The sequence below is a fragment of the Neophocaena asiaeorientalis genome, unplaced genomic scaffold (assembly GCF_003031525.2).
Source record: "Neophocaena asiaeorientalis asiaeorientalis breed wild unplaced genomic scaffold, Neophocaena_asiaeorientalis_V1.1 scaffold110, whole genome shotgun sequence".
Lineage (NCBI taxonomy): Eukaryota > Metazoa > Chordata > Mammalia > Artiodactyla > Phocoenidae > Neophocaena > Neophocaena asiaeorientalis.
In genome coordinates, this window is record NW_020175053.1 from 5,821,940 (window position 1) to 5,846,447 (window position 24,508).

At 44.3% G+C, this 24,508-nt stretch overlaps 1 protein-coding gene and 1 long non-coding RNA gene across 2 annotated transcripts in view; one reads left to right on the forward strand and one right to left on the reverse strand.

The window, feature by feature from the left end:
- The window catches only part of LDLRAD4 (low density lipoprotein receptor class A domain containing 4), a 297,425-nt gene extending 287,033 nt beyond the window's left edge, over window positions 1-10,392 (forward strand). Inside the window, 3 exon segments of the mRNA XM_024763876.1 lie at window positions 2,420-2,470; window positions 3,563-4,030; window positions 4,032-10,392. Coding sequence (XP_024619644.1) covers window positions 2,420-2,470; window positions 3,563-4,030; window positions 4,032-4,091 — 579 coding nt within the window. The 3' untranslated portion in view covers window positions 4,092-10,392.
- On the reverse strand, window positions 4,816-17,260 carry LOC112412261 (uncharacterized). Its single transcript, XR_003005768.1, has 3 exons — window positions 14,656-17,260; window positions 5,551-7,975; window positions 4,816-4,949 (listed from the first exon to the last, which is right to left on the reverse strand). It is a non-coding gene; the product is annotated as an uncharacterized LOC112412261 (long non-coding RNA).
- Between the last annotated feature and the right edge of the window lie 7,248 nt (window positions 17,261-24,508).

The following is a 24,508-nucleotide window of genomic DNA, read 5'->3' on the forward strand; positions in this document are numbered from 1 at the left end:
TAGACAAGGTTCCTAGAATAGTCAGATTCATAGAGACAGAAGGTAGAATGGTGGTCACCAGGGGATGAGGGGAGGAAGGAATGGGGTGTTAGTGTTCAGTGAGTACAGCGTTTTCAGTTTGGGAAGAAGACAAATTCTGGAGATGGATGGGGGTGATGGGTGCGTGGCAACGAGGATATACTTAATGCCACAGAACTGTATGCTTTCAAATGATTAAAATAGTAAATGTTATGTATAATTTACAACTTTAGAAAAGACAATTTTGATTTTCCACTCACCACCCAGCCAAAGTGCCAAACAGATTTAAAAGGAAAAACTCCAGTCATTGTGTTCCAGGTCTGCAGACGACACATCTGGATCGTTGGGATCATAAAGACAAGCACTTGGAAGAGCGCATGATTTTTTTATCTTTAATGCAGACGTTTTAGTGTCAGGCAGATTCAACTTATGGGAAAAATTTCTGGCCACGTGGCTGTTTATCATTCAGAAGGGGAAAAATACAATGCAGATTCCTTGAGGGTAAAGGAACCTGAAAATGCACATCTTCAAGCCTGCGAGATCCGGAGTTGTCCTGTGTCCCTTTTCAGAAGATGCAGATTCACTAGAGCCCCCTCAGGGTGGCCCAAGGCTTTCGTGGGCCTGGATCTTGGTGGCCATGCTCCCTGGGGCACCCACAGAGGCGTCTTCAGGGCCACCAGGGACGCAAGGGCGCAGGAGGTCCTCTGTGGACGCAATGCGGCATTAGGGAACAGTTCTCACAAGCAAAGAGCTACGAAAGACGCAGTGTGTATGGGTCCGCAATAGCGATACTAGCAAGATTTTGTTCCTGTTGCTCAAAACTCTGTGAGCTACTATCTTATTTCCCAGCTTATTCCGTCGTGGTCAGAGGACCCGGCTTCCCGCGAAGGGTGGCGGGGTGGCTGGGCCCTGGTCTCGCAGGGCTGTTTCTGGTACACCAACAGAGGCCAACCTCATGGCCTCCCCTGTGAAGCCTGAGCTCAAGGCAGCCGCCAGCGAGCAGCTGAGTGAGCAGCAGGGGCGGCGGCCGAGGAGCAGGTGCGTGCCCTGCGGAGGCTGTGGTGGTGCAGACCCATCCCGTGACGATGGCCCCTGGAGAGGAGGGGGTCCCTGCAGAACCACAACATTCCACCTGTGCAAGGTTTGGTGTGGATCTCTTTTAGGCACTTTTCCAGTTTTGCTAATTTCTAGGAAAATAAAGCCATTGAGAATAGTTACTGCCATTTTCAGAAAACGTGCTACTACCCCTCTTCTGGGTCCCTTCCTGCCCACTTCATTTGGTGCTGTGACATCTGGTTGTCAGGCTGCGCCCTGTGCTTTAATCTGCTGTTGCCAAGGGTGGAATTCTTAGAACAGTGGAGGATGCTCTGTGCTGTACTCAACGCGGGAGTGACATCGCCCTTGACGCAAACGAGCACTGCCTAGGGCTCGGACACCTGGTTAGAGCCACTCTGTCGCCGTTACATAGTTGTATAGTCAGATCTAGGGATGCCACCTGCTCACGGCGAGGGGGGCCGTGGTGAATGCCCGCCTGCAAGGATCAGGGGAGGTCGCTTTCACTTCTTAAGACCTGGGGCTGTTTGACCTCCCAAGTCCACCGGTGGGCACTTTCAGGTCACAGGAGGCCATGATGGCAGGAGGTCGTGTGTGCACATTCCTGGGAATCCAAAAATACAGGCATTTCTCTACCCACCACCCCGTTCTTCTCTTAGGAGTCACAAAAGCCCCGCAGACCCTGCTATAGCCTACAGTTGGGGTTCAAAAGGGATACCACACTGAAATGCTCTGTAGACAAGTTTATGGTGTTAGAAGTGATCCTTAATCATGCCTACTGTTTGCTCATCACCTTGCTGGTCTGGCTTTTTTTTTTTTTCTTTTTGGTTGCGCTGGGCCCTAGTTGTGGCTCGTCAGCTCCTTAGTTGCAGCATGCGAACTCTTAGCTGTGGCATGCATGTGGGATCTAGTTCCCTGCCCAGGCATTGAACCCAGGCCCCCTGCAATGGGAGCATGGAGTCTTAACCACTGCACTGCCAGGAAAGTCCCTGGCCAAACATTTTTTGAAAGATTACTAAGCAACTAGATGTCAGGTTCCACACTCCTCGTGAGCATTTGTACTGAGGAATCAATTCATAAGATTCACAGAGGGCTCTTAGGTTTGGGAAACTCAGTCTGAAAGCCGGCGGTGTAGATAGGCACACCATTCAAGGCTACTGTGGGGAGACCCGAACTGTTTGACTTTCCTGTGGCCACGACTCCTCTGGGGGTGCAGGTAACAAAAGGCTGGGGCTTTGTGGTTCCGGGTGTTAAACAGCCTGCGCTCAGCTGAGTGTGATCCCTTGGCTTTGGGTGCTGCTGCATGAAACTAATGATCTTCCTGTGGTGTCCCCCACCCCCCACCCAGGAAGGGCGCCTGTGGCCTTCAGACAGATCTGGACCTCGGCCCACCTCAGAGGTAAGGGGTTGGACACAGGCGGGGTGTGGGTGGCAGGGGATGCGTAGAGGGGGATGAACAAAATTGGTGGAAGGGTTGAATGTGTCAGCACAGATGAAGATCAAGGCCTGTGCCTGTAACTTGGTTTAAGAGGTGGGGGAGGGGTCTTCCCTAGACTCTCCCAAGGATTCTTTGTGCCTGGCCAGAGCTCCTTCCAGAAAACAGTCGAGAATCCAGGATCTTCACTTGATGCCTTAGGCTGCTGATAATGAGGTGGTGGCTGTCGGTGTAGCTTATAAACATCACCGCTTGATCCACCCCATCTCCCAGTTTAATAGTATGATTGTAAAAATAATGTTTTTTGCCTTTAAGTTAAAAACATGGTGTGAGAGAAGTTGACAGGTGGATCTATATCTTTATATACATATGTCCTTCCTCTAGAAGAAAGTGAGATGGTGGAATAGATGAGAAGCTATGCAAGAGAGTACCTGGATTCTTTCGGGGGGAAAAAAAGTCTATAATCATACTTACTTTGGAATATAAAATAGTTTTCATGTCAGCTGCTAAAAATAACTACAGGAAACTTTTATCCAGAAAGAAGAAAAGTCACTTGTTTCATATTTTTAAGTAATTGATAGGGCAACAAGCTCCTATAAATAACTCATAAATTGACCCAATGTCTTGTACCTGCTCCAAGTACCATCCTGTGAAGTTACAACCTACATTTACAATGAAAATTCTTCACCCTCTATATTCCTCTGAATCACAGGAGTGGGGTCCGGAGAAGGTCACATGGTGGGCAGGCCAGGGTGGGGGTGGGGGGCTCCTGTATTCTCCTTGACCAGTGGGAAATGTACACAATAACTCCATTAAACCTACATTTTCAGGTAACCGCAATTATCCGTTGCTGAACCGTCCTGGGTTTGGCAAGGTGAGTGATGTAAAGTCATTAGGAACGAAAAACCTCTGTTTTTCTGGAATAGCCTTTACATGTTTTTTGGGGGGAAAAGTTTTCAGATGGGTGAGAACAGACGTGAATTTCCTTGCTGCCAACACGTCCGTGGTCATCACTGTGCCAAGAACATCTCCCAGGTGTTGCTCTTCTCCCTGCAGATCATGTACGCACCGCAGTCCAGGAACGGGGGGACTGCCCCAACCTTTCTCCAGAGGGATCGGTTCAGTCGCTTCCAGCCCACCTACCCCTACGTACAGCACGAGATCGACCTTCCCCCCACCATCTCCCTGTCGGACGGGGAGGAGCCGCCTCCTTACCAGGGGCCCTGCACCCTGCAGCTCCGGGACCCCGAACAGCAGATGGAACTCAACCGAGAGTCTGTGAGGGCCCCACCCAACCGAACCATATTTGACAGTGATTTGATAGACGTGTCCGTCTACAGCGGGGGCCCACGCCCACCCAGCAGCAATTCAGGCATAAGTGCCAGCACCTGCAGCAGTAACAGGAGGATGGAGGGGCCACCCCCGGCCTACAGCGAGGTGATGGGCCACTGCCTGGGTGCCACTCTCTTCCACCCCCAGCACAGCACGCACAGGGGGAGCAGACTGCCGCTCCAGCGGGACGGCCCTGGGGGGCACCAAGCTGCCCGTCCAGGGCAAGGACAGGAAGCCCGGGAACCTCATCTGACCTGCGTGCATACCTGACTTAAGAAAGGAGGAGGGAGGCAGTGGCACTGCCCCTCCGTCCCCAGCACAGCAAGTTCAGTAAAACAGTGATTCCTTCCACAGGGGCCGCACGCAGGCTGAAATAGTACAAACCTCCTCCAGTCTGGCTGCAAACGGTGTTCATCTGGGGCAGTGATAGGAAAGGGCAGGTTTTGGCAAAGGGTGGGCATGAGAACACAAAGGGGTGCTTTGAAGACATTATGAAATAAAACCCACAGAGGCATCTGACTTGACTATGAAAGCAGACGCAGCAGGGGAAGAGGCCAGAATGGCCTGTTTTACAATTAACTGAATACAGAGGAAAACGTTATTATACATTATGGGGAAGAATTGCCAGTTTGCTTCCCACCCCCAAACTGTGGAACTTTTGTTTTAAAAATATGACTCTATAAATTCCTGTTTTGTGTGCCAAGGTATAAAGTGGAGAAGTCAGATGAATGCAAGGGGTTAATCAGTGTTGTGATGCTGTGTTTTAAAAGTTGCACTACATGTTTAAGATAATGAGGAAGCTTTACTCGAAGTTCTGTATGTTGTCTTTTCACCTGTGGATTATAATTAGGCCCCATAATCATCTCCCCCATAATCATGCAGGAAAGGGTGTTAGGGGAGGTAGCCTAACGTACACCACTTACTTACATTCACCAAGAAAGTCACCACACAGCAGTGAATGCGTCACTGAGGCACCTGGAGACTCTGGATGGAGCAGAGGAAACTCCTGCATCCCGGGTGTGTTGAGTCCCTCCAGCCTCAGGCTACGTGTTTTACACCTGCATTTTTACACACCACGCAGTGCTGCCCTGGCCCTCCAGCAGTGCAGTTTCTGTGGTAATTTAGATTTTTTTCACTGTAGCATGAAATATACTCAGATAATACACTATTTTATGCAATAAATTGTTTAAAATGCAAGGTGGCTATTTTTATACTGTTGAAACACATGACTTCAGAGTGTTCCTGTGGTCTCTCCTTCCCTGGATAGTGGAGTTCAGGCCTGGATGGCTGGTCAGCAAGACTCAGCAGTCGCTTCTGTGCAGCCCACTGCCCTGTTATGTGCGTGACACTGGCTGCAGATACTATGTAGAAGCCCCTGGGACTGAGGAAGGGACCCATGTGGCCAAGTATGCGGACCAGCACCCGGCAGGAATGCAGTGCTCAGAACCAGATGCGCTCCCAGGGGTCACTAAGCCTCTGCAGTGGAGGCCAGAACTGGGCGGGGAGCAACTCAGAGCACAGGGTAAAAAGCACAACTTGCAGCTAAAATCAACTAGAAAACTAACCTTAAATATTGCAACATTCATTCTCACCTAAAGTAACTTCCTTCACAGAAGCATCTGCCTTTGCTGCACCCGGGTGGGGTGCTTCTGTGCAGCCCCTGCCTGCTCTCGCAGGGACCGAGGGCTGGAGGGATGACTTGGGACCCTGACCTGCAGTTCCGGGTGTCTGCTGTTGTGTTCTCAGAGGTGGCTGCCCGGTGAGGTGCCCTCGTGCTGCTGGCAGAAAGCTCTCAAACTGCTTTCTGCTGCTCCTTTCCGAGGCTCCTCTTGGTTGGTAGGTCCCTGGGTTTTGTTTGGAGAACTGGAATCTTCATCGATTTCACACAGTAACATCCACACAAGTAGTCAATCTCTTAAAAGAAGATGGTGGTCAACAATTGTCACTCATGCTTCAGACCCTGTCGAGCAGTGTGCACGCTGAGGGCCATGGCAGGAGCTCTGGGACGGGCAGAGTCCTGGGGGCCTGACCAGAGGACACCCACCCACCCACCGTATCAGATGGCCTCGACCTCAAGCCTGTGCTTAAAGGAGGCTGGGACTCTGCGTGGCATGAGGTTTCCCCTTGTGTTGCTGGTGAAGGTGGGAAGGTGCCTGTCCTCCCCATCTTCAGGCAGATTATCGGTCAGGCGGTTTCCCTTAGGTACAGAATGAGGAGGTTGGCTGATGGTGTCATCATTCCAAACCTCACCTGCACTTCTGGTAGAGTGGGTGAACACACCCAGTAGTTCTAGCTCAAAATGGTGAGTTATGCTCAGAAACTTATAAATTCCTTAGTCACTTTGCAAGTACCCAAACATTTTGCAGATGTTCACAGTACTGGTAAAACAATTATTTAATTCAAATAACTTTAATTGTTCTTCAAAACCGAGACTGCTCCCTTTCGGCCACCCTATTAGATAATTGCCTCTAATGTAAATAGTTATTTAATGATGCAGACATATCAAACCATGACCTGAATGGTCTCTGAGGCTGGGGCTCTGTAATGAATTAGTTTAAAAGCCAAGGTCATAAATTGAATTAATAGTCAATTTCCCTTCAACACAGGAAAAAGGTAATTTAGACATCTGCTCTTTCAAAGGTTGTGGCTGACATGGTGTGGAAAGAGGCGTGACTGTGAAGCTGCAGCTTGATCAGTGGAGCCTGAGGGTCCAGGTTAGAAACCAGAGGGTTAGGGAATCAGTGAACAGTGGGTGGGGAGCTGGGCTCCATCATCTTAGCGACTCCCTGGATATGAACCCCAGGCACCTTGAGTCCCACTTACAGGAACACTCATGTGTCTGCTGGCTTTTTCAGCAAGCCTAGTGTTCCTCAGACACTAAGGTTGTCCTTTACTACAAAAGAGATTTTGCTGAAGAAATTGTGCATTTATTGCACTGGCCAAAAAGTTCGTTCAGGTTTTTCCATGTTACAGAAAAACCTGAACGAACTTTTTGGCCAACCCAAACACAAAGTTCTATCTGGGACCAAAATTCAGTGTTAAAAAAGCTTCACAAGCATACCCTCTGTCCTCCGTACCACAAATACACTTGGACACACAGCTCAGACAGCAGAGGAAAATGTGCAAAACTTGGGAAGGTTTGTCATGAGGATGACACTTAAGTCCACTAATTGCAGCTGGGAGAGGAGGACACAGCGGCCAGCAGGAAGCGGGGGGCCTTCTACCCCAGCATAGGGACCTGTACTCAGATAAGCGTGTCTCCAGCTTCAAATTATCCCCCTCTTCACCTATATTTTATAATCATAAGAATGAGAAGGGCTCAAAGGCAAGCACTTTTCAAAAGCAGCTCAGATCTGGGAGAATCCATTCAGATCCCTGCCCTCCTCAGAACCAGTGGCTGCATCCTGACAGGTGGGCCTGGATCTTACCTCCACCTGCTCTTCTGTCCAGAGAGTCCTTGCAGAGGCTGTCCAGGTCCACGAGCCCCTCCAAAGCAGCTTCCATTTTCTGCTGGCCACCAGGCTCCCACACTGGCCTGGCTGCGAGGCAGCGGCTAGGGGCTGTTCCCCAAGCCTTGTGTTTGCTGTGCCAAGGCTCCTGCTTGAGGTCTGCTGCTTAGAACAGCAACATGTTAGTGTACCGTTCATTTTTCTTAAAATTTCCAGAGCTGAGCAGTGTCTGTGAAGGAAAAACTGGGAAAGATAGTTGTGCTGGGCGCGGGGCCTTGCGGTGACAGCCCCCCACCCCCACCCCGCACCTTGGTGGAGAAGCAGGGACCAGGATCCCCTTCTGCACGGTCACCTTGGCCTTGGCGAAATGGAGATGCATTGGCAAGTCCCCCCCAGTGTAAGGACGCTGTGTCTAAAGGGGCCCAACAAAAGCAGATGAAAGACCTGCTCTCACCCCGACCACAAGTGGGTCCCAGTAGCTCACGTGAATTGTGCGAATTCCACAGGAATCAGGATTTCAGCTTTAGCTTATTTTACTCCCCAAGTGCTGCATCTTGCACAGTTCAAGTTTATGTTCACGGCCAGGGTTAGACGGCCACTCGCTGCTTCTGCCTTCAGGCTGGTGTGCAGGGAGGGACGCCTTGTGAGCAGCGCTGTCCTCAGTGTGTGTGAGGTGCTGGGGTGAGAGCTGTACAGAGATGCAGATGGTGAAGATCCACGTCCTTTCATAGAGCTCAGCGTGGCAGTAGTTTTTAAGCAGCCAAGGTGTTTCATGTTCTAACTTCTGCAGATGCAGGAACCCAGCCCCCTTTGTTGTGCCTCACTCACAATGGTGCTTTCAGTGTCTGTCAGGCGTTCATTTGTAAGGTGCTGTATATAACTTGACTATATTACGCACATAATCCTACCCAATGGGTAGAACAAAACTTTGTTAATACTGCAATATAAGGTATAGATACCAATTTTAAGAGAAATGGCATAGAATTTGTGAATGCCTATGTGCTCTGTCCTCTTTTATAAGGAAATGTGCAAATGGATGCATACAGATAAAAGTCTATGTAGTTTATTAATAAATATCAGTATTATAACACAAGGGAAACAAGTCTGAACAAGCAAGCACAGCCTATGAACAACATATGTACAGCAATCAGAGTTGCATCTTTGCTGTGAAAACACTTAATAATTTTTTAAAATACCACAGCCTTTTGGAGCCACCAGATGCTTATTTTAATCCCTTCGATAATGTTCAGTTGGACCAGTATTAGCTATAATCAGAAAAAAATGTGGATTTTTCAACTTGCTTTATGAAAAAATATTCTGTTTCATGTTGTAGAATGAAGAGGGCAAACCCAGTGAAGAGTGCACTTTTCACTGAAATTGCAAAACTTAGGTCAGAGTGAGCACATCAGCCTGCAGCAGAGGACTGTGCAATCCAGACACATTTGTGACCATCTGTCTTTCTGTGCCTTTTTGACAAACGGAAGCTGTGGAACCAATGAATGAACAGTAGCATTTGCAGGAAAAATAACTTAGGACAAACCAGTCCACTTGAGAAGACCCCAGTCTCAGAAAGATTTGTTATGGGTTATAATTAGCAGATTGGCAACCAGCCAGCCGAGTGAATTCTTATGTCCTGTCCCTTCCTTTTGGTGTCTCCTGGTGATCACGACCCCAGAAACAAACTAGGCTTTGCCACTGACCAGGGACCACGTCACACCCCCTGACTCAGCATCTACTTACAGCTCTGTCTTTAGTGTCTGACGGTGACCTCTGCATTTATCTTCAAATATTCTAATATTGAAAATAGAAAAAAGAAGAGCCTATGACAATGTTCATTAAAACCATGGATGAGGGGCTTCCCTGGTGGTGCAGTGGTTGAGGGTCCACCAGCCGATGCAGGGGACACGGGTTCATGCCCCGGTCCGGGAAGATCCCACATGCCACAGAGCAGCTGGGCCCGTGAGCCACGGCTGCTGAGCCTGCGTGTCCAGAGCCTGTGCTCCGCAACGGGAGAGGCCACAACAATGAGAGAGGCCCGCGAACCCAAAAAAAAAAACCAACCATGGATGAAATCGTGGGTGTGGGCATCCTTCCCAGTGCCATCCACAGTTTCGTGAAATTCTGCCCACCTGATCCCTATTTCCAGTTTATTCTGTCATCAGAGTATGTAAATTCTAATAATTCCTTATTTTTTATTTGTTCCGTGGTGTATGTTTTGATTTTGAGAATCACAACGGAGTCATACTTTTGTCCTCCACAAAACAATTACTGATTATCCTTAAACTGAAAACACCTCTGCAACTCTTGATGCTAATGGACCAGAGGTCAGCCCTTCTTTGACTGTGCTTTGCAAGGCCACAAGAAGATGGGGATCTGTGTTTTCTGCACCCACTGCCCCCGCTGTCTGCTCACTGCCAATGGCAGTGGCCCTGGTGGTTCAGGTCAAGGGTGGAGGCTCCTCCCTGTTAGAAAAACTCCCCCAGACTTCATCTCTTGGGAGGACTGCTGAGCAGGAGTGTCATCTGAGGATGTTCTGGACTCAAAGGCACTAAATTTGTTAGCACGTCATGGCTTTTCTACAGGACTAATAGAGGCTTAAACTTTACTGTTAATTATACTGGTTCATCTTAATGTGCTTGCTGGTATATTGCTATTCTTCATTTCATGGCTTTCAAAAATCACACTTTCTGGTGTAAAAGCTATTTTTAAATATGTACAATACTATGCATCGCATTTAATTCACTTAGTTTTCACTAGGCTGCTTTATAATGAAAAAGTACAACTTTATCTGAACTTTTCAACAGTTGTTCACGTGATCTATAATAATCTGAAGTTGTTAAAGTCTTTTTTTTAAACAGACATTTGTGCTTACTGTTCAACATAATTCCCAGTTATACACAGAGAAAGATTTCCAGCTGTCATGTATCTGCCTCTTTAACTGAGCGAGGGGATGTAGTTCTTAGACCCAAGGTCTGTAACCGCAATCCGGACTTTTAAAGGAAGATGTTGCTCTAAGTGCTGTGTGTTATGAAATCAGCCTCTTCTGCTTGTTCTTAATGCTGTGTTCGAACCACAGCTCAAAATCATTAAAAAAGATCACTGATACACGTGTCTCTTTTTTTTAAAAAAAATATTTCACAGACAAAGCATATGTCGGGGGGTGGGGGGAAAACGACTTGCATTTAAAAACCTGTCTCAGAAATGGTCCTTATGTTTCCCCAGGTAACCGTCCCATTCAGTTGTTATTTACTCTGACTTTTCAGAAATCATTATATTTGCTATAAACCCTGGCAGATCACATCATACAGTTCTGGGTTCTACAGAGAACACTCAGGGATCGTCACCTGAGTTGAGGTGTCACCTTCAGGCTTCTGGAAGCTGTCACAGACAAACTGAGTCAACTCAGCCCAAAACGTGAGCAAGACTTCTAAAGAGAATTGTTCAGCAGACACCCTCAGAGGCTAATAAGGTCATTAGCATCAGAGGTTTTCAGTTCGTGATGATGGAGCAAAAGGAATCTAAGTTTCCTTCACTGAGAGATTAGAATGATATCTCTAAGCTCTAAGTAAGTATATGGATTCACAGATTACATAATTGTGAAATGTATAAAACTTCATACAGGGCTTCCCTGGTGGCGCAGTGATTGGGGGTCTGCCTGCCGATGCAGGGTACGCGGGTTCGTGCCCTGGTCCGGGAGGATCCCGTGGGCCGTGGCTGCTGAGCCTGCGCATCCGGAGCCTGTGCTCCGCGGCGGGAGAGGCCACAGCAGTGAGAGGCCCGCGTACCGCAAAAACAAAACAAAACAAGCAACAAAAAAAAAAAACACTTCATACAACCTACCAAACTACTAGAATAAGTGAGTTTAGCTTGGTTACAGGAAATACAATTAAAATATTTTTGCATTTCTATATGTTAGTAATGAACTGTGGAAACAAATGAACTTTGGAAACTGAAATCTTAAAATACCATTTAAATAACTGTATGGGCCCCAAACTCTAGTTATAAAACTTCTTTTTTTTTTTTTTTTTGGCCACACCGCACAGCTTGTGGGATCTTAGTTCCCTGACCAGGGATTGAACCTGGGCAACGGCAGTGAAAGCGCCAAGTCCTAACCACTGGACCGCCAAGGAGCTCCCATAAAACCCATTTTAGATTCTGAATTAATTTTTTAAGACAATTTTGGAAAGGGGATTAGAAAGCTATAAGGAGGAAAACAGCTGTAAGAAAAGGATTTCTTTCTATTAAAACAGCAAATAGTCACTGATAAACCACATTATGCTCTTGAATAAATTCTATAATCTCTTATTCAGCAGATATTTGAGAAATTTTAAAGAATATTCCCCAAACTTATATCCCTCAGTGAAGGTAAGACCAGTATAAACTTTCGTCACAGAAGGAGAGGAGATTCCAGGCTTGATTCCTACTGGATTGGGTTCAGTAAACCCATTTCTATATGAGGTCGCCTGGTTGGCTGGGTCTGGGTGCAGGGAGGTTACTTGGAGCTGCTCTGAAGGAGGCAGGAGACGGTCAGGGTGGGCCCACTGTGTCCATCTGGGCAGCGGGGCTCAGTGTGGCGCTGAGAAACCAGAGACTGCACTCTTGCAGGACAGGAGGCGAGACACTGATCTCCACTGTCGGGGGCCTGTGGGACCCCTTCCCGCAGCCCTGGCTGTGCACTGAGAAGGCTCTGAAGACTTAAGAAGAAGCCCCAGGCCAAAACCAGACAATAGGCCTGGAGGCTGCCCGTGACCCAGGAGCTGTCCATCGGGCTGGAGCTGAAGTGCCAAAGGCCAAGGAGCCCCTGTGGGCCCTCGAAAGCCGAGGCACCGCCAGCCACGGAGAGAGACGCCAAGGTCTGGACCCACCGTTTTCTGCTCAGGCTACACTCAGCACAGGACATAACAGAGCCCAACACCTCCCTCCCTGGCGATAGGCTCCCTGCTGACCCACCTGGTACATGGGGAGCCCCCAGTGCACTTCAGGGCCTGCACCGGATCCCATACCCCACCAGTCTCTGGCTTTCTTGGACCGACTTCTGTTCATTGGATCGTTTGTGAAACAGAAGAGCTGCCAACAGCTAAGTAGATGGACTAGCAACTCAGGCAGCCCTCTCCCTGCACCCTCGAGGACATCTAGAAAAGCAGTGTGCTCGAAAGAAACCTCCAGAATCCTTCAGAGAGCCACTCACAGTGGCCTTGGAACAAACACTTATTTCTGACTCTCCATGATGACACTTGCACAAAACAGTTTATAACGAGCCTGTTACTTAAAACATCATAATTTCTCTCGTTACACTGTTCTGACGCTTTGCTTTGAATGGATTCTAATTAAAATGCATGTTTTAAAAATAACAGCCAAAAGGTAAAAGCTGTGCATTTGTAAATTTCATTGTTTTGATGGCATGTGTCTGTCCAGACTTTGGGCTTTTGTGCTAATAATGTAAACCTCATTCACCCTACTTTAAAAAAATCAAAAGCTACAGTCTTAGTCATTTGAACACAGCATGGTGTTAACTGCAATACAGACTTTCAAAAGGCTTTACCAGGAAGCAGTATATATACATTTACACACACTTGTGTATAGTATACTGCTCCTATATGACTTAACCTGTTTACAAAGCCATTTACATTTATAGAGTTTACTGTGGTACTACCACCAGAATCTGGAAGCACAAAATATTCTAGCAGTCTACACTAGCAGACAGAGTAAGCATGCTTTCAAATCAAGGTGCTGACTTTGGCCTCTCCCACGTGGCAGGCCAGGGACCCATCCCCTTGGCCCCACCTGAGCCAGGCTGTGTCTGCCACCCTGGCTTCGGTGGGGGACCCTGAGGTCCTGCTTGAGATTTCCTGCTTACAGTTCAAGGGCAGCACAGGCTCTGGAGCCTACAGACCTGGTGGCCTCAAGTATTAGCTCTGTCTCAGGTTAATGTCTTCAAATGTCACGCATACAACAGGGTCACCTGCGCGAAGACTGGAGGAGAGGGTGTGCTTGCCACATGCGGCCCCCACAGAGGGAGCTGTGCTGCTCAGCTTTCACTTTCCAGGTTCACCCAATTCCTACAGACTTGTAAATAGCACTCTGCCTTGGCATGCTCTCTACGCTAACACTGCAGCTTAAAATGCCAGTGACGGAAACGGGCCAAGTTAGTGCCAAGCGGGTTGGAGCACCTGTGTCAAGGCAGAGACTGAACCACCAGGACCCAAACCTCCTCGCCATGGTTTTAAGTAAAATACATCTGTTTCTTTTCTCATTACTCTAGATGTTGACAGTTTTTTTGGTTAAAAAACCATGTTGTGTGTGTGTCAGGGAGTGTTCTTACAACCTTAGCAATAAAATGTGAACATCTGAAGGGAGAACAGTTTTAAAAAAATAATTTCCCACCTTGCCCCCATTTTTTCCTTCTCTGGCTTCCTTTCTGTGAGGGGTGGGGGAGCTAACACTGATCTGAGTGCTGTCACAGCCTCAAGGAAACCGCAAGGACCCCAGGCTCCTGGTGCCGGGATCCTGTACCACGTATGCATCCTCTTCACCAATGCTGGCACACTCCCTTCCTTCCGGAACCATCCACGAGCACATGGTTTTGCCTCACTGTCAGCCTCCCGTAAACCTCCCGCACACACATTCTCCACTTCCAGAGAGGCCAGCCTAACAGTTCTTAGTCGGGGATACACTGAACTTCCCAGTGAGAAAAGTAACCACAAAAGCCAGCTCCTGATGCTTCAGATGTTCCATTGATTGACCCCAAGGAAAAGGAAAATTCCAATCTGAGCTGTTCCAAGTGTTGCAAATGCAGGCTCAGGTGCTGTGACCACCACCATGACCCTCCACACAAGTGCAGTAGGAAAAGCAAACTCACTTTCTTACCACGGGAGGATGGGGTATTTTCTGAGGCTGAATCCTCTTTGGATAATGAAATATCACTCTAAAGAAAGAATTAAAGAAAATTATGATGCCACAGAGCAACTAAGCCTGTGCACCACAACTACTGAGCCTACGCTCTAGAGCCCGTGAGCCACAGCTACTGAGCTCACAAGCCACAACTACTGAGCCCACAAGCCACAACTAGTGAAGCCCGCACACCTAGAGCCCGTGCTCCGCAGCAAGAGAAGCCACTGCAATGAGAAGCCCGAGCACAACAGAGTAGCCCCTGCTCACAGCAACTAGATAAAGCCCATGTGCAGCAACGAAGACCCAACGCAGCCAAAATAAACAAATAAAAATTTATTTAAAAAAAGAAAATTATGAAGTTAAAAGGGAAAAGATGATAGAAGCCACCAGAAGAAGACAGAGAATTAGGAATATTCATAAATTGGCTTCAGCTCCAAAAATACAAAGAATTTTACAAGTTCCAAAGCAGGTACTTACTTTACCTTTCTTAGTTCCTGGATTTGAACGTCTGACCCGGCTCTCCTGCGCCTTTCTTCAACTACAGCTACTGGCCTCAACATTCTGAAGTGACCCACTAGAGGGAAAATTGGGTTTATGACTGAGAAAACTTCTATTAATCTAAAATGCTTCCAAAATAATGCAGTTACAAAATGATCTACATTTCTCAACAGAAGTTGCATTAGGTTTTGTGGACAAGTGTTTTACTGATAATAATATTTTCAACTTTTTTGGAAAGTAAAACTTGTCCCTTATTTCCAAACCAAAAGAAGTGAGGAATGCAATTACAACCTACCAGTATCTTCCATCTTCTTCAGGAGGGGAATAACAAGCACATGGTGATGGAGCACGATGGCAACCAAGCCCTGTAACTCTACCTCCAGACCAAGGTGAATGGCAGGGCAGTCAGTGTTTGAGGACTGGACAAACTGTGCCTTTGGGACCCTTGCAAAGAGAGAACCCAAACAGCCACTATTCTTAGAGAAGTAAAGCAACAGCCATAATTAAGTCGCAAGATTGTATCCAAAGAAAATACTGACTCAAATTCAATAAAATACAAATTAGTCAAAATACGCTTCAAATCATTACAGAATCTCAAATCTCATACTTAGAGGTGCATACAAAATAACAGCTTAATATTTGTGTATATAGAGGAAATGCTGTATGTTTTTCTTTAAAAACAAACCCTCAATTAGTGTTAAGGAGCTGAAACATCTCATTGTTTTACCCTATTTAGATTATATTAGGTAGATTTCATGTAGATTATATTAGATATATTTCATATATGGTACACTTAAAAGTAATCTTATGAAATTACCCAAATGGAGTAAAAGGCTGACTTTCAGCAGGTACCTGATTAGAAAGTCAGAAAACACCTGCAAGTTTTCTGTCCTGCTCTTACTGAGGAGTGGGCCGTAGCACCTGCCCACCAGAGGGAGGGAGAACCACATACCGGCTACCGCAGGACAACCAGGCACGCTTGCATGCAAACTCGCCTTTTTCTTTTTCACTTCAAAGAGAGTTTTCTACCATTTAAAATGGTCAAAATTCAAAGCAGAAAAAGCTGGACATAGGGAGGGAGGGAGAGGTGAGGAAAGAAGGAAGAAAGGTTCTATGCATTCCTCACAGTCAGGAAGAATGAGAATATATTGTGGCTACACGTGGAACATCTCTGACCTGTCCTACAACTTCTACTTTTATGGACCATGCTGTCCCAGAGAAAACACAACGTGAAAGCGCTTTCTGTTCGTCTCAGGCTCCATGAGCCCTCTTACTTGTAGAGAGAAAACACAAGTGCTGAGGAGGACTTTGGGGCTGCCTGTGCACTTCCCACGAGCACTGTCCAAGTCAGCGGAATAATGTCATACTCTGCCTTGAAGGCTTCTGAAGTCAAGCCACATTCTCTCTGCTGAGAGAATCATTCTTATCAAAATAGCCAGATAACTGCCACAAGATAATTATGATCTGTCATCATTACTGTTGGTGGCTGCCAGCAATTTACGGGGAAGAATACAGCTTGAGTTTCAAAGCCTAACCCTGAAGAAGCAAGACAACCAAAAACTTGTTTTAATGAGTTAAAATGAACCAGCTTGACATGGAAGTCACAAAGGAAAAAAATCTCAAAGAGGGAAAACTATACCCAATCGGCACAAACTTAGCATTTCTCAAATGTAAGTTACAAGCTTAAAATGCAGGACAAATATCTTTCAAGAATCAGAAAGCCAGGCCAAAATTCACGGCTGAAGACGAATTCTGGCCAAGTCTCTAAGAGAAGGAGAATTCTTGCCTCTGTTGTTCCTTTGGGTCAAGGAGGCAGAATCTTTTGGGTACTCCGTAATATACAGATGGACCAGGAGAGACCAAACAAAGCTCCTATTTGCAGAATGAATAATTAAAAGCACCCACCTCTGGTTCTGCAGATTTCTGGTTCAGGTGGTTAAATTCCAAGGCAGTAGAGAGGCCCATACTTTTTATGAACACTCCTGTGCAACTCCGGCCTCTAGGCCAATGTGACTGGACGCACCGTAGACCATGGCTCGGGAAAAGCCAACTGAGTAAGCATCTAATACCAAAAACCACTTCAAACCAATGCTGGTATCACTTAATCTAAATGTATTTTACTTTCTTCTAAACTAACTCCATATCTTCCCTATGGAGATTCAATTTTGAAAATCTGAAATAAATGAAGGTCCCCATTTTAAAAAGTAAGATGTAGCCAACAGAAGAAATATGTCTATATTACCATGAAAGCAAGTATTTTTCAGACAGAATCCTTTAATAATTCAGAAATGTATATCTCACCAATGCATTTTATAAAAGTGGTATCATCTCAAAAGTATCAGGAAAGATGCATGTACTCTTTCTGACTCATTTGCTAAAACATTTTCTGTCCATTTCATTACCATCACCATACTCTACAATCTTCTACAGTGGCTTTGTTCAGAACATCTGAATTTGGATAAGAAATCCTGAAGATGAACCAAGTGGAAAGAACACAAGAAAGAGCTAGATATGTCTAACGTACAACTTGCTTCTTTTCTTCAAACCTCTTCTGCCCAAACTGTTAAGATGTTTATAAAATTCCTGGAATTACCTTCTGAGGTCACTGAAATAAGACAGCCAATAGCTCCATTGCTTCCTAGAGCATAAAGGACTACAGTAACGTCTTCCATCTGTAAATAAATGGAAGGCAGATTCTATAACAAATAAGCTGAAGATTATATTTGAAGGCATAGTTTTATTATTTTTACTAGTGGCAGGAAGGTGACCTTAATACATGAACTCTTTCTCCTTTGTTGGAATCTGCAAATAGCACCCTACTGTATGCAAAATGTTGGTTCAGTAAGAGACATTTTTGTGGTACTTTAAAAGGTTGGTTTTGCTATTTTTCTTGAATAAACTAAGTCTTTTTTTACCTAATCTATTTTTCATTTCAATTGTTAATTTGCTGAGCAAACACTTTTTATCTGTTTTTATAGGTGTTAAATTAAATCTCAGCCATGGCTCCCTCTTTACCCTGTCAAAAATCCTACTTAAATACAGATGCGCACACCAGACACAGCAAGTATAAGGCTTATTGTAAATGAAATGGTTATGATATTTACCACACACACACACACACCTGGATAATTTAACTCAATGCCCACTATGTGCTGTTGGCCTGCTACGAATACTCCACACGCATATTCCAGGGGTCCCCCTTTCGGCTCTTTGTAGCTTCCCTTAAGGACTAGGTTAGCAAGATGAGAGCAGCAGCATTTGACAAGATCAGACATTCCTGATACCAAATAATGACAAAAGAACTTCTTACACCTTCAGAGAATGTTTTACTAGAGAATTTCAAAGCACTCCCTATTATCTCACTTTCTGTAACTGGACAAACACAACACGATTATGAAACTGGATGGCAACAAATCTCAAACAGGCTGAACCAAAGGTGGAAACTCAGGGTTATCAGTGCTTCTAAGACCCACAATTTATCCTCATTGGAAAACACGCCCTATGCAACGTGAAAAGTAAAAAGAAAGTTTCACATAACACATGATTTTAAACCAAGCAGTCTCAGTGGTTAAAAATAAACAAACAAGAAATTTGTTAATATCCATCTTAGCATTTAATATATGCAAAAATGTGAATTATTTAAGAAACAAGCTAAAACATGTTCACTGTTTTTGAATTTGAAAATGTGCTGTCAATTTGAAATCACACGTTTGATCTGTATCAGGAGACAAACCATCCTGCCTGATCGGGCCTGCATGTGGCAGAGTGAGCCCTGCCCCCTCACCACTCTACCCACCCCGACAAAGAAGAGTCCAACCACAGCACAGCCAATATAATGATGAGACATATCAAATGCAAACATCTTTTTCCCTTTAAAGTATTCTCTAAATTTGGCCAAACTCAGTATTTAATACGAAAACCCTGCCTCACAGCAGTGATGACTGCGGCCTTATCAGATCACTCACAACAAAGACAATCTAGAAAGAGGCCGTTCCCTCTTTCAACTCAAAGGTTAGAACTGAAGTAAAGGCAGTTAAAGCAAAAGGAAACACACAAACACATCCTCAAACACACCCACACAAATTGTGGCAACTTTCACATCTGACAACAACTGAATTTCATTCCAAGCAGGTTTTAATGACAGCTTTGCTATTTAAAAAATTCAAGTAAAATGCTCAAGTAAGGATGTTTCAATGCAAGAGGAAAACAGCAGCTACAATCTTAAAATTTTACTCCATAATGGAATCAAGACCGACTCCGGTTGGTGGAGACCAGGTGGCAGGGACAGGCAGGTCCCATCCTCCCAAACCTGCACTGCCGAGAACCACAAGCTGCAGGCACTGCTAAGCGCATCTGATCTCCACCATAAACTTAAGGTGTGATGATTTTCCCTTTTCCTCTGAGAGATCAGTTGGAGAGGACATGATGCAGGAATAACAGTTTTACATTCTGGGTGAGAAAGTGCTATGACCGCACCGATTTGCTTAAAAAATTTGATTATGGCAAGCTTGAGGTAAAAATCATTTTTAAAGGGTCAATTTTTCATTTACATATAACCAATACATCTTATTTACATATATATGACCCAATTTTCATTCAGCTTTCTTTATATGAAGTCTACATTTTAACTGGTATGTAACCGTTATATACTATCTTTAGAGAAAGACTAAATATCCTCTTATTCACAGGCAGTTCTGATGATAACAGTTTGTCTCCACATTGAGAAGTGAATATCGTTAAAACCTCAAATAACAAAAAAGATGAAGACCTAGTGTTAAATCTGTGTAGGGCTGCACCAGCTATTCAAGGAGTCAGCAGCTATCTAAACACAAAGCACGGATGACTGAAGACATGGACCACTGCTTAACGCTGCTACTGACATGAAATTCTTATACTGGGTTCATTTTTTCTTTTCAAAAAACACTGATTTTTCTAGTGATGTTCAACTTTAAAAAGTTATCTTAGTTCTTTAACCCTCAGAGAACTGCTATATTTAGGCTGCTAACCAAAAAAATAATCAAGAGCATGTACCTTTGTCCAGTCCCCAAGGGTTAAAGTGCAGGAACTGTCTATAACCTGGTATATAAGGCACCCTATTCCACTTTTTTCTTAAAAGAAACCTTTCCTTTGGTTTCTTGCAGTTTTTCAGTGAGTCTGTCCTTTGTCTCCTCCATCTTCTCTGTGAGGCGCTCCTTTGTCTCCTCCATCCTGTCCTGCAGATACTCCTTCACAGGGGGTGGCGTCGACATGTAGCCACGGCTGCGCAGATACTTCACAGTGAAGGAGGTCCCCCCCAGGGTCACAGTGTACCGCGCAGGCGTTGCAATCTGTGGGAAAATGAAATGGACAGATCAGAACTGTTGTCTAAAGCAAAACAACTGTTGATTTACAACTGTTACAACTGTTGTCTAAAACAAAAACAGTGTGACGTTAAAATTCCTGTTAATAACCAAACTATCAATTACTTTATTGCTTCATAAGGCTGTTACATCCTATATGGTTTTCCCTCCTAACATTCCGTATTTGTCACCTAGACACTGACCCAGGATTAGAGAACATTCACAGGGGCAGCTCCAAAGTTCTGTACCCATGTGCTAGTGAACCTGGGGGGCAGACTCACTGAGAACCAGAGGGAGGGCTCAGGACCCTCCCTATAACAAAGGCACATGCGTTTCCACTCCCCAGAAACCCTGCCGACCTGCACACACTATTCATCTAAACCAGAACCAAACTGAGGGGCAAGCACGGGCCAAATGTTTATTCTTCACTGAGTTTAGTTTAGTTTCACTTCCAAATCTCTTTTCTTTGGCTTTTCCAGGCTTTATGCTACTTTCTCATTACAGTCCATGCTGGGTTTGGTATCCCAACCAGGAACTTCCATGAGGCCAAAAAGTGGTAAAATGGCACACATATAGGAGACATGTACACATGTCAACTGACCAGAGGTTTAAGGTCCCAAACTAACTAGTAGATGAACTGGTACAAAGGGAGAATTGTTAAGAGCACAGGCTGCATCACATTCTGAGGCAAGAAACCTCAGTGTCTGCCGCTCTACCTGAGAAACCAGGTTACAGAAACCAAACACCCAGGTGGACCCTCCACACCTCTTTCCTTGCACAGGAACATGAGCAGAGCCCCTGCTGACACCAGCCCACCTGCGTGCCAACCTTGTGTTTCAATTCCAAGCAGGCCAACAGGCACTGAGCACTGATGTGCCTCCAGAGCACAGCACAGGCACAGTGGAAATACAAAGAAAGAAGACATAACTCTAAATTCCTAGGAGCTCATCATCAAAGACAACAGACATTAAAAAAAGACTTAACAAACAGACTGTGAAATGAGAGCATGGGATAAGGAACAGTTATAATTAGGGAAATGGTTTCAACCATCATGACAGTTGGATTAAGGTTAAATTATATACACTGTAACTAAAAACTTGATAATTTATTAATTTAATAAGTTTTAATGTTGAAAAACTCAGCAATTAAGCTTTAGCCCTCTAGTCAAAATTACCATATAAGAAATCTCCCAATATTTCAGAGGATTTTAATGAGGATGACAGAATAAAACAACATTATTTTTGAGTACTACTATAAACCCATAATTCTAAGTATTTTCATAACAGTAGTAAAATAACATCTAGTTTCCCAATCTCTTCTACCTGTTTTCTTAGGATAAAGCTACATAGAACCTAATTTTTTGTCAGTTGAGAAAACTTAGATTAATATAGCTAAATTCCACAACTTACAATAATGAGTCTTCTCTTCCAAAATAAAGACCCATAAGTGTAAAAACTATCTATTTACAAAGATGTCATTCTCTGAATCCAGACAACTGTAAAGACAATGAACTCCAAAATGAAACATACATTATATCAACAACTAAGTCTAAGGTTTATCACATAAAACAATTTGATTAAACTTTACTATTTTACTTTTAGAGACCAGGTGGCAGGGACAGGCAGGTCCCATCCTCCCAAACCTGCACTGCCGAGAACCACAAGCTGCAGGCACTGCTAAGCGCATCTGATCTCCACCATAAACTTAAGGTGTGATGATTTTCCCTTTTCCTCTGAGAGATCAGTTGGAGAGGACATGATGCAGGAATAACAGTTTTACATTCTGGGTGAGAAAGTGCTATGACCGCACCGATTTGCTTAAAAAATTTGATTATGGCAAGCTTGAGGTAAAAATCATTTTTAAAGGGTCAATTTTTCATTTACATATAACCAATACATCTTATTTACATATATATGACCCAATTTTCATTCAGCTTTCTTTATATGAAGTCTACATTTTAACTGGTATGTAACCGTTATATACTATCTTTAGAGAAAGACTAAATATCCTCTTATTCACAGGCAGTTCTGATGATAACAGTTTGTCTCCACATTGAGAAGTGAATATCGTTAAAACCTCAAATAACAAAAAAGATGAAGACCTAGTGTTAAATCTGTGTAGGGCTGCACCAGCTATTCAAGGAGTCAGCAGCTATCTAAACACAAAGCACGGATGACTGAAGACATGGACCACTGCTTAACGCTGCTACTGACATGAAATTCTTATACTGGGTTCATTTTTTCTTTTCAAAAAACACTGATTTTTCTAGTGATGTTCAACTTTAAAAAGTTATCTTAGTTCTTTAACCCTCAGAGAACTGCTATATTTAGGCTGCTAACCAAAAAAATAATCAAGAGCATGTACCTTTGTCCAGTCCCCAAGGGTTAAAGTGCAGGAACTGTCTATAACCTGGTATATAAGGCACCCTATTCCACTTTTTTCTTAAAAGAAACCTTTCCTTTGGTTTCTTGCAGTTTTTCAGTGAGTCTGTCCTTTGTCTCCTCCATCTTCTCTGTGAGGCGCTCCTTTGTCTCCTCCATCCTGTCCTGCAGATACTCCTTCACAGGGGGTGGCGTCGACATGTAGCCACGGCTGCGCAGATACTTCACAGTGAAGGAGGTCCCCCCCAGGGTCACAGTGTACCGCGCAGGCGTTGCAATCTGTGGGAAAATGAAATGGACAGATCAGAACTGTTGTCTAAAGCAAAACAACTGTTGATTTACAACTGTTACAACTGTTGTCTAAAACAAAAACAGTGTGACGTTAAAATTCCTGTTAATAACCAAACTATCAATTACTTTATTGCTTCATAAGGCTGTTACATCCTATATGGTTTTCCCTCCTAACATTCCGTATTTGTCACCTAGACACTGACCCAGGATTAGAGAACATTCACAGGGGCAGCTCCAAAGTTCTGTACCCATGTGCTAGTGAACCTGGGGGGCAGACTCACTGAGAACCAGAGGGAGGGCTCAGGACCCTCCCTATAACAAAGGCACATGCGTTTCCACTCCCCAGAAACCCTGCCGACCTGCACACACTATTCATCTAAACCAGAACCAAACTGAGGGGCAAGCACGGGCCAAATGTTTATTCTTCACTGAGTTTAGTTTAGTTTCACTTCCAAATCTCTTTTCTTTGGCTTTTCCAGGCTTTATGCTACTTTCTCATTACAGTCCATGCTGGGTTTGGTATCCCAACCAGGAACTTCCATGAGGCCAAAAAGTGGTAAAATGGCACACATATAGGAGACATGTACACATGTCAACTGACCAGAGGTTTAAGGTCCCAAACTAACTAGTAGATGAACTGGTACAAAGGGAGAATTGTTAAGAGCACAGGCTGCATCACATTCTGAGGCAAGAAACCTCAGTGTCTGCCGCTCTACCTGAGAAACCAGGTTACAGAAACCAAACACCCAGGTGGACCCTCCACACCTCTTTCCTTGCACAGGAACATGAGCAGAGCCCCTGCTGACACCAGCCCACCTGCGTGCCAACCTTGTGTTTCAATTCCAAGCAGGCCAACAGGCACTGAGCACTGATGTGCCTCCAGAGCACAGCACAGGCACAGTGGAAATACAAAGAAAGAAGACATAACTCTAAATTCCTAGGAGCTCATCATCAAAGACAACAGACATTAAAAAAAGACTTAACAAACAGACTGTGAAATGAGAGCATGGGATAAGGAACAGTTATAATTAGGGAAATGGTTTCAACCATCATGACAGTTGGATTAAGGTTAAATTATATACACTGTAACTAAAAACTTGATAATTTATTAATTTAATAAGTTTTAATGTTGAAAAACTCAGCAATTAAGCTTTAGCCCTCTAGTCAAAATTACCATATAAGAAATCTCCCAATATTTCAGAGGATTTTAATGAGGATGACAGAATAAAACAACATTATTTTTGAGTACTACTATAAACCCATAATTCTAAGTATTTTCATAACAGTAGTAAAATAACATCTAGTTTCCCAATCTCTTCTACCTGTTTTCTTAGGATAAAGCTACATAGAACCTAATTTTTTGTCAGTTGAGAAAACTTAGATTAATATAGCTAAATTCCACAACTTACAATAATGAGTCTTCTCTTCCAAAATAAAGACCCATAAGTGTAAAAACTATCTATTTACAAAGATGTCATTCTCTGAATCCAGACAACTGTAAAGACAATGAACTCCAAAATGAAACATACATTATATCAACAACTAAGTCTAAGGTTTATCACATAAAACAATTTGATTAAACTTTACTATTTTACTTTTTAGAAAGATAAACTATTATAAACAAAATAAATGCTAAATTTCACTAACATGTCAGGTGGCATGTGGATCTCTGAATCAGGAAAATTAATGTACTATCAATAGGAGAAATGTCACAGAGACAACCTGTTCATTAGAAATTCAGAAGTCTCACTTTGTCTCATCACAGCAGGTTATGAAAAACCTATCTATTCTTAAGGCAATTCTTCCTAAACCACCATTTTA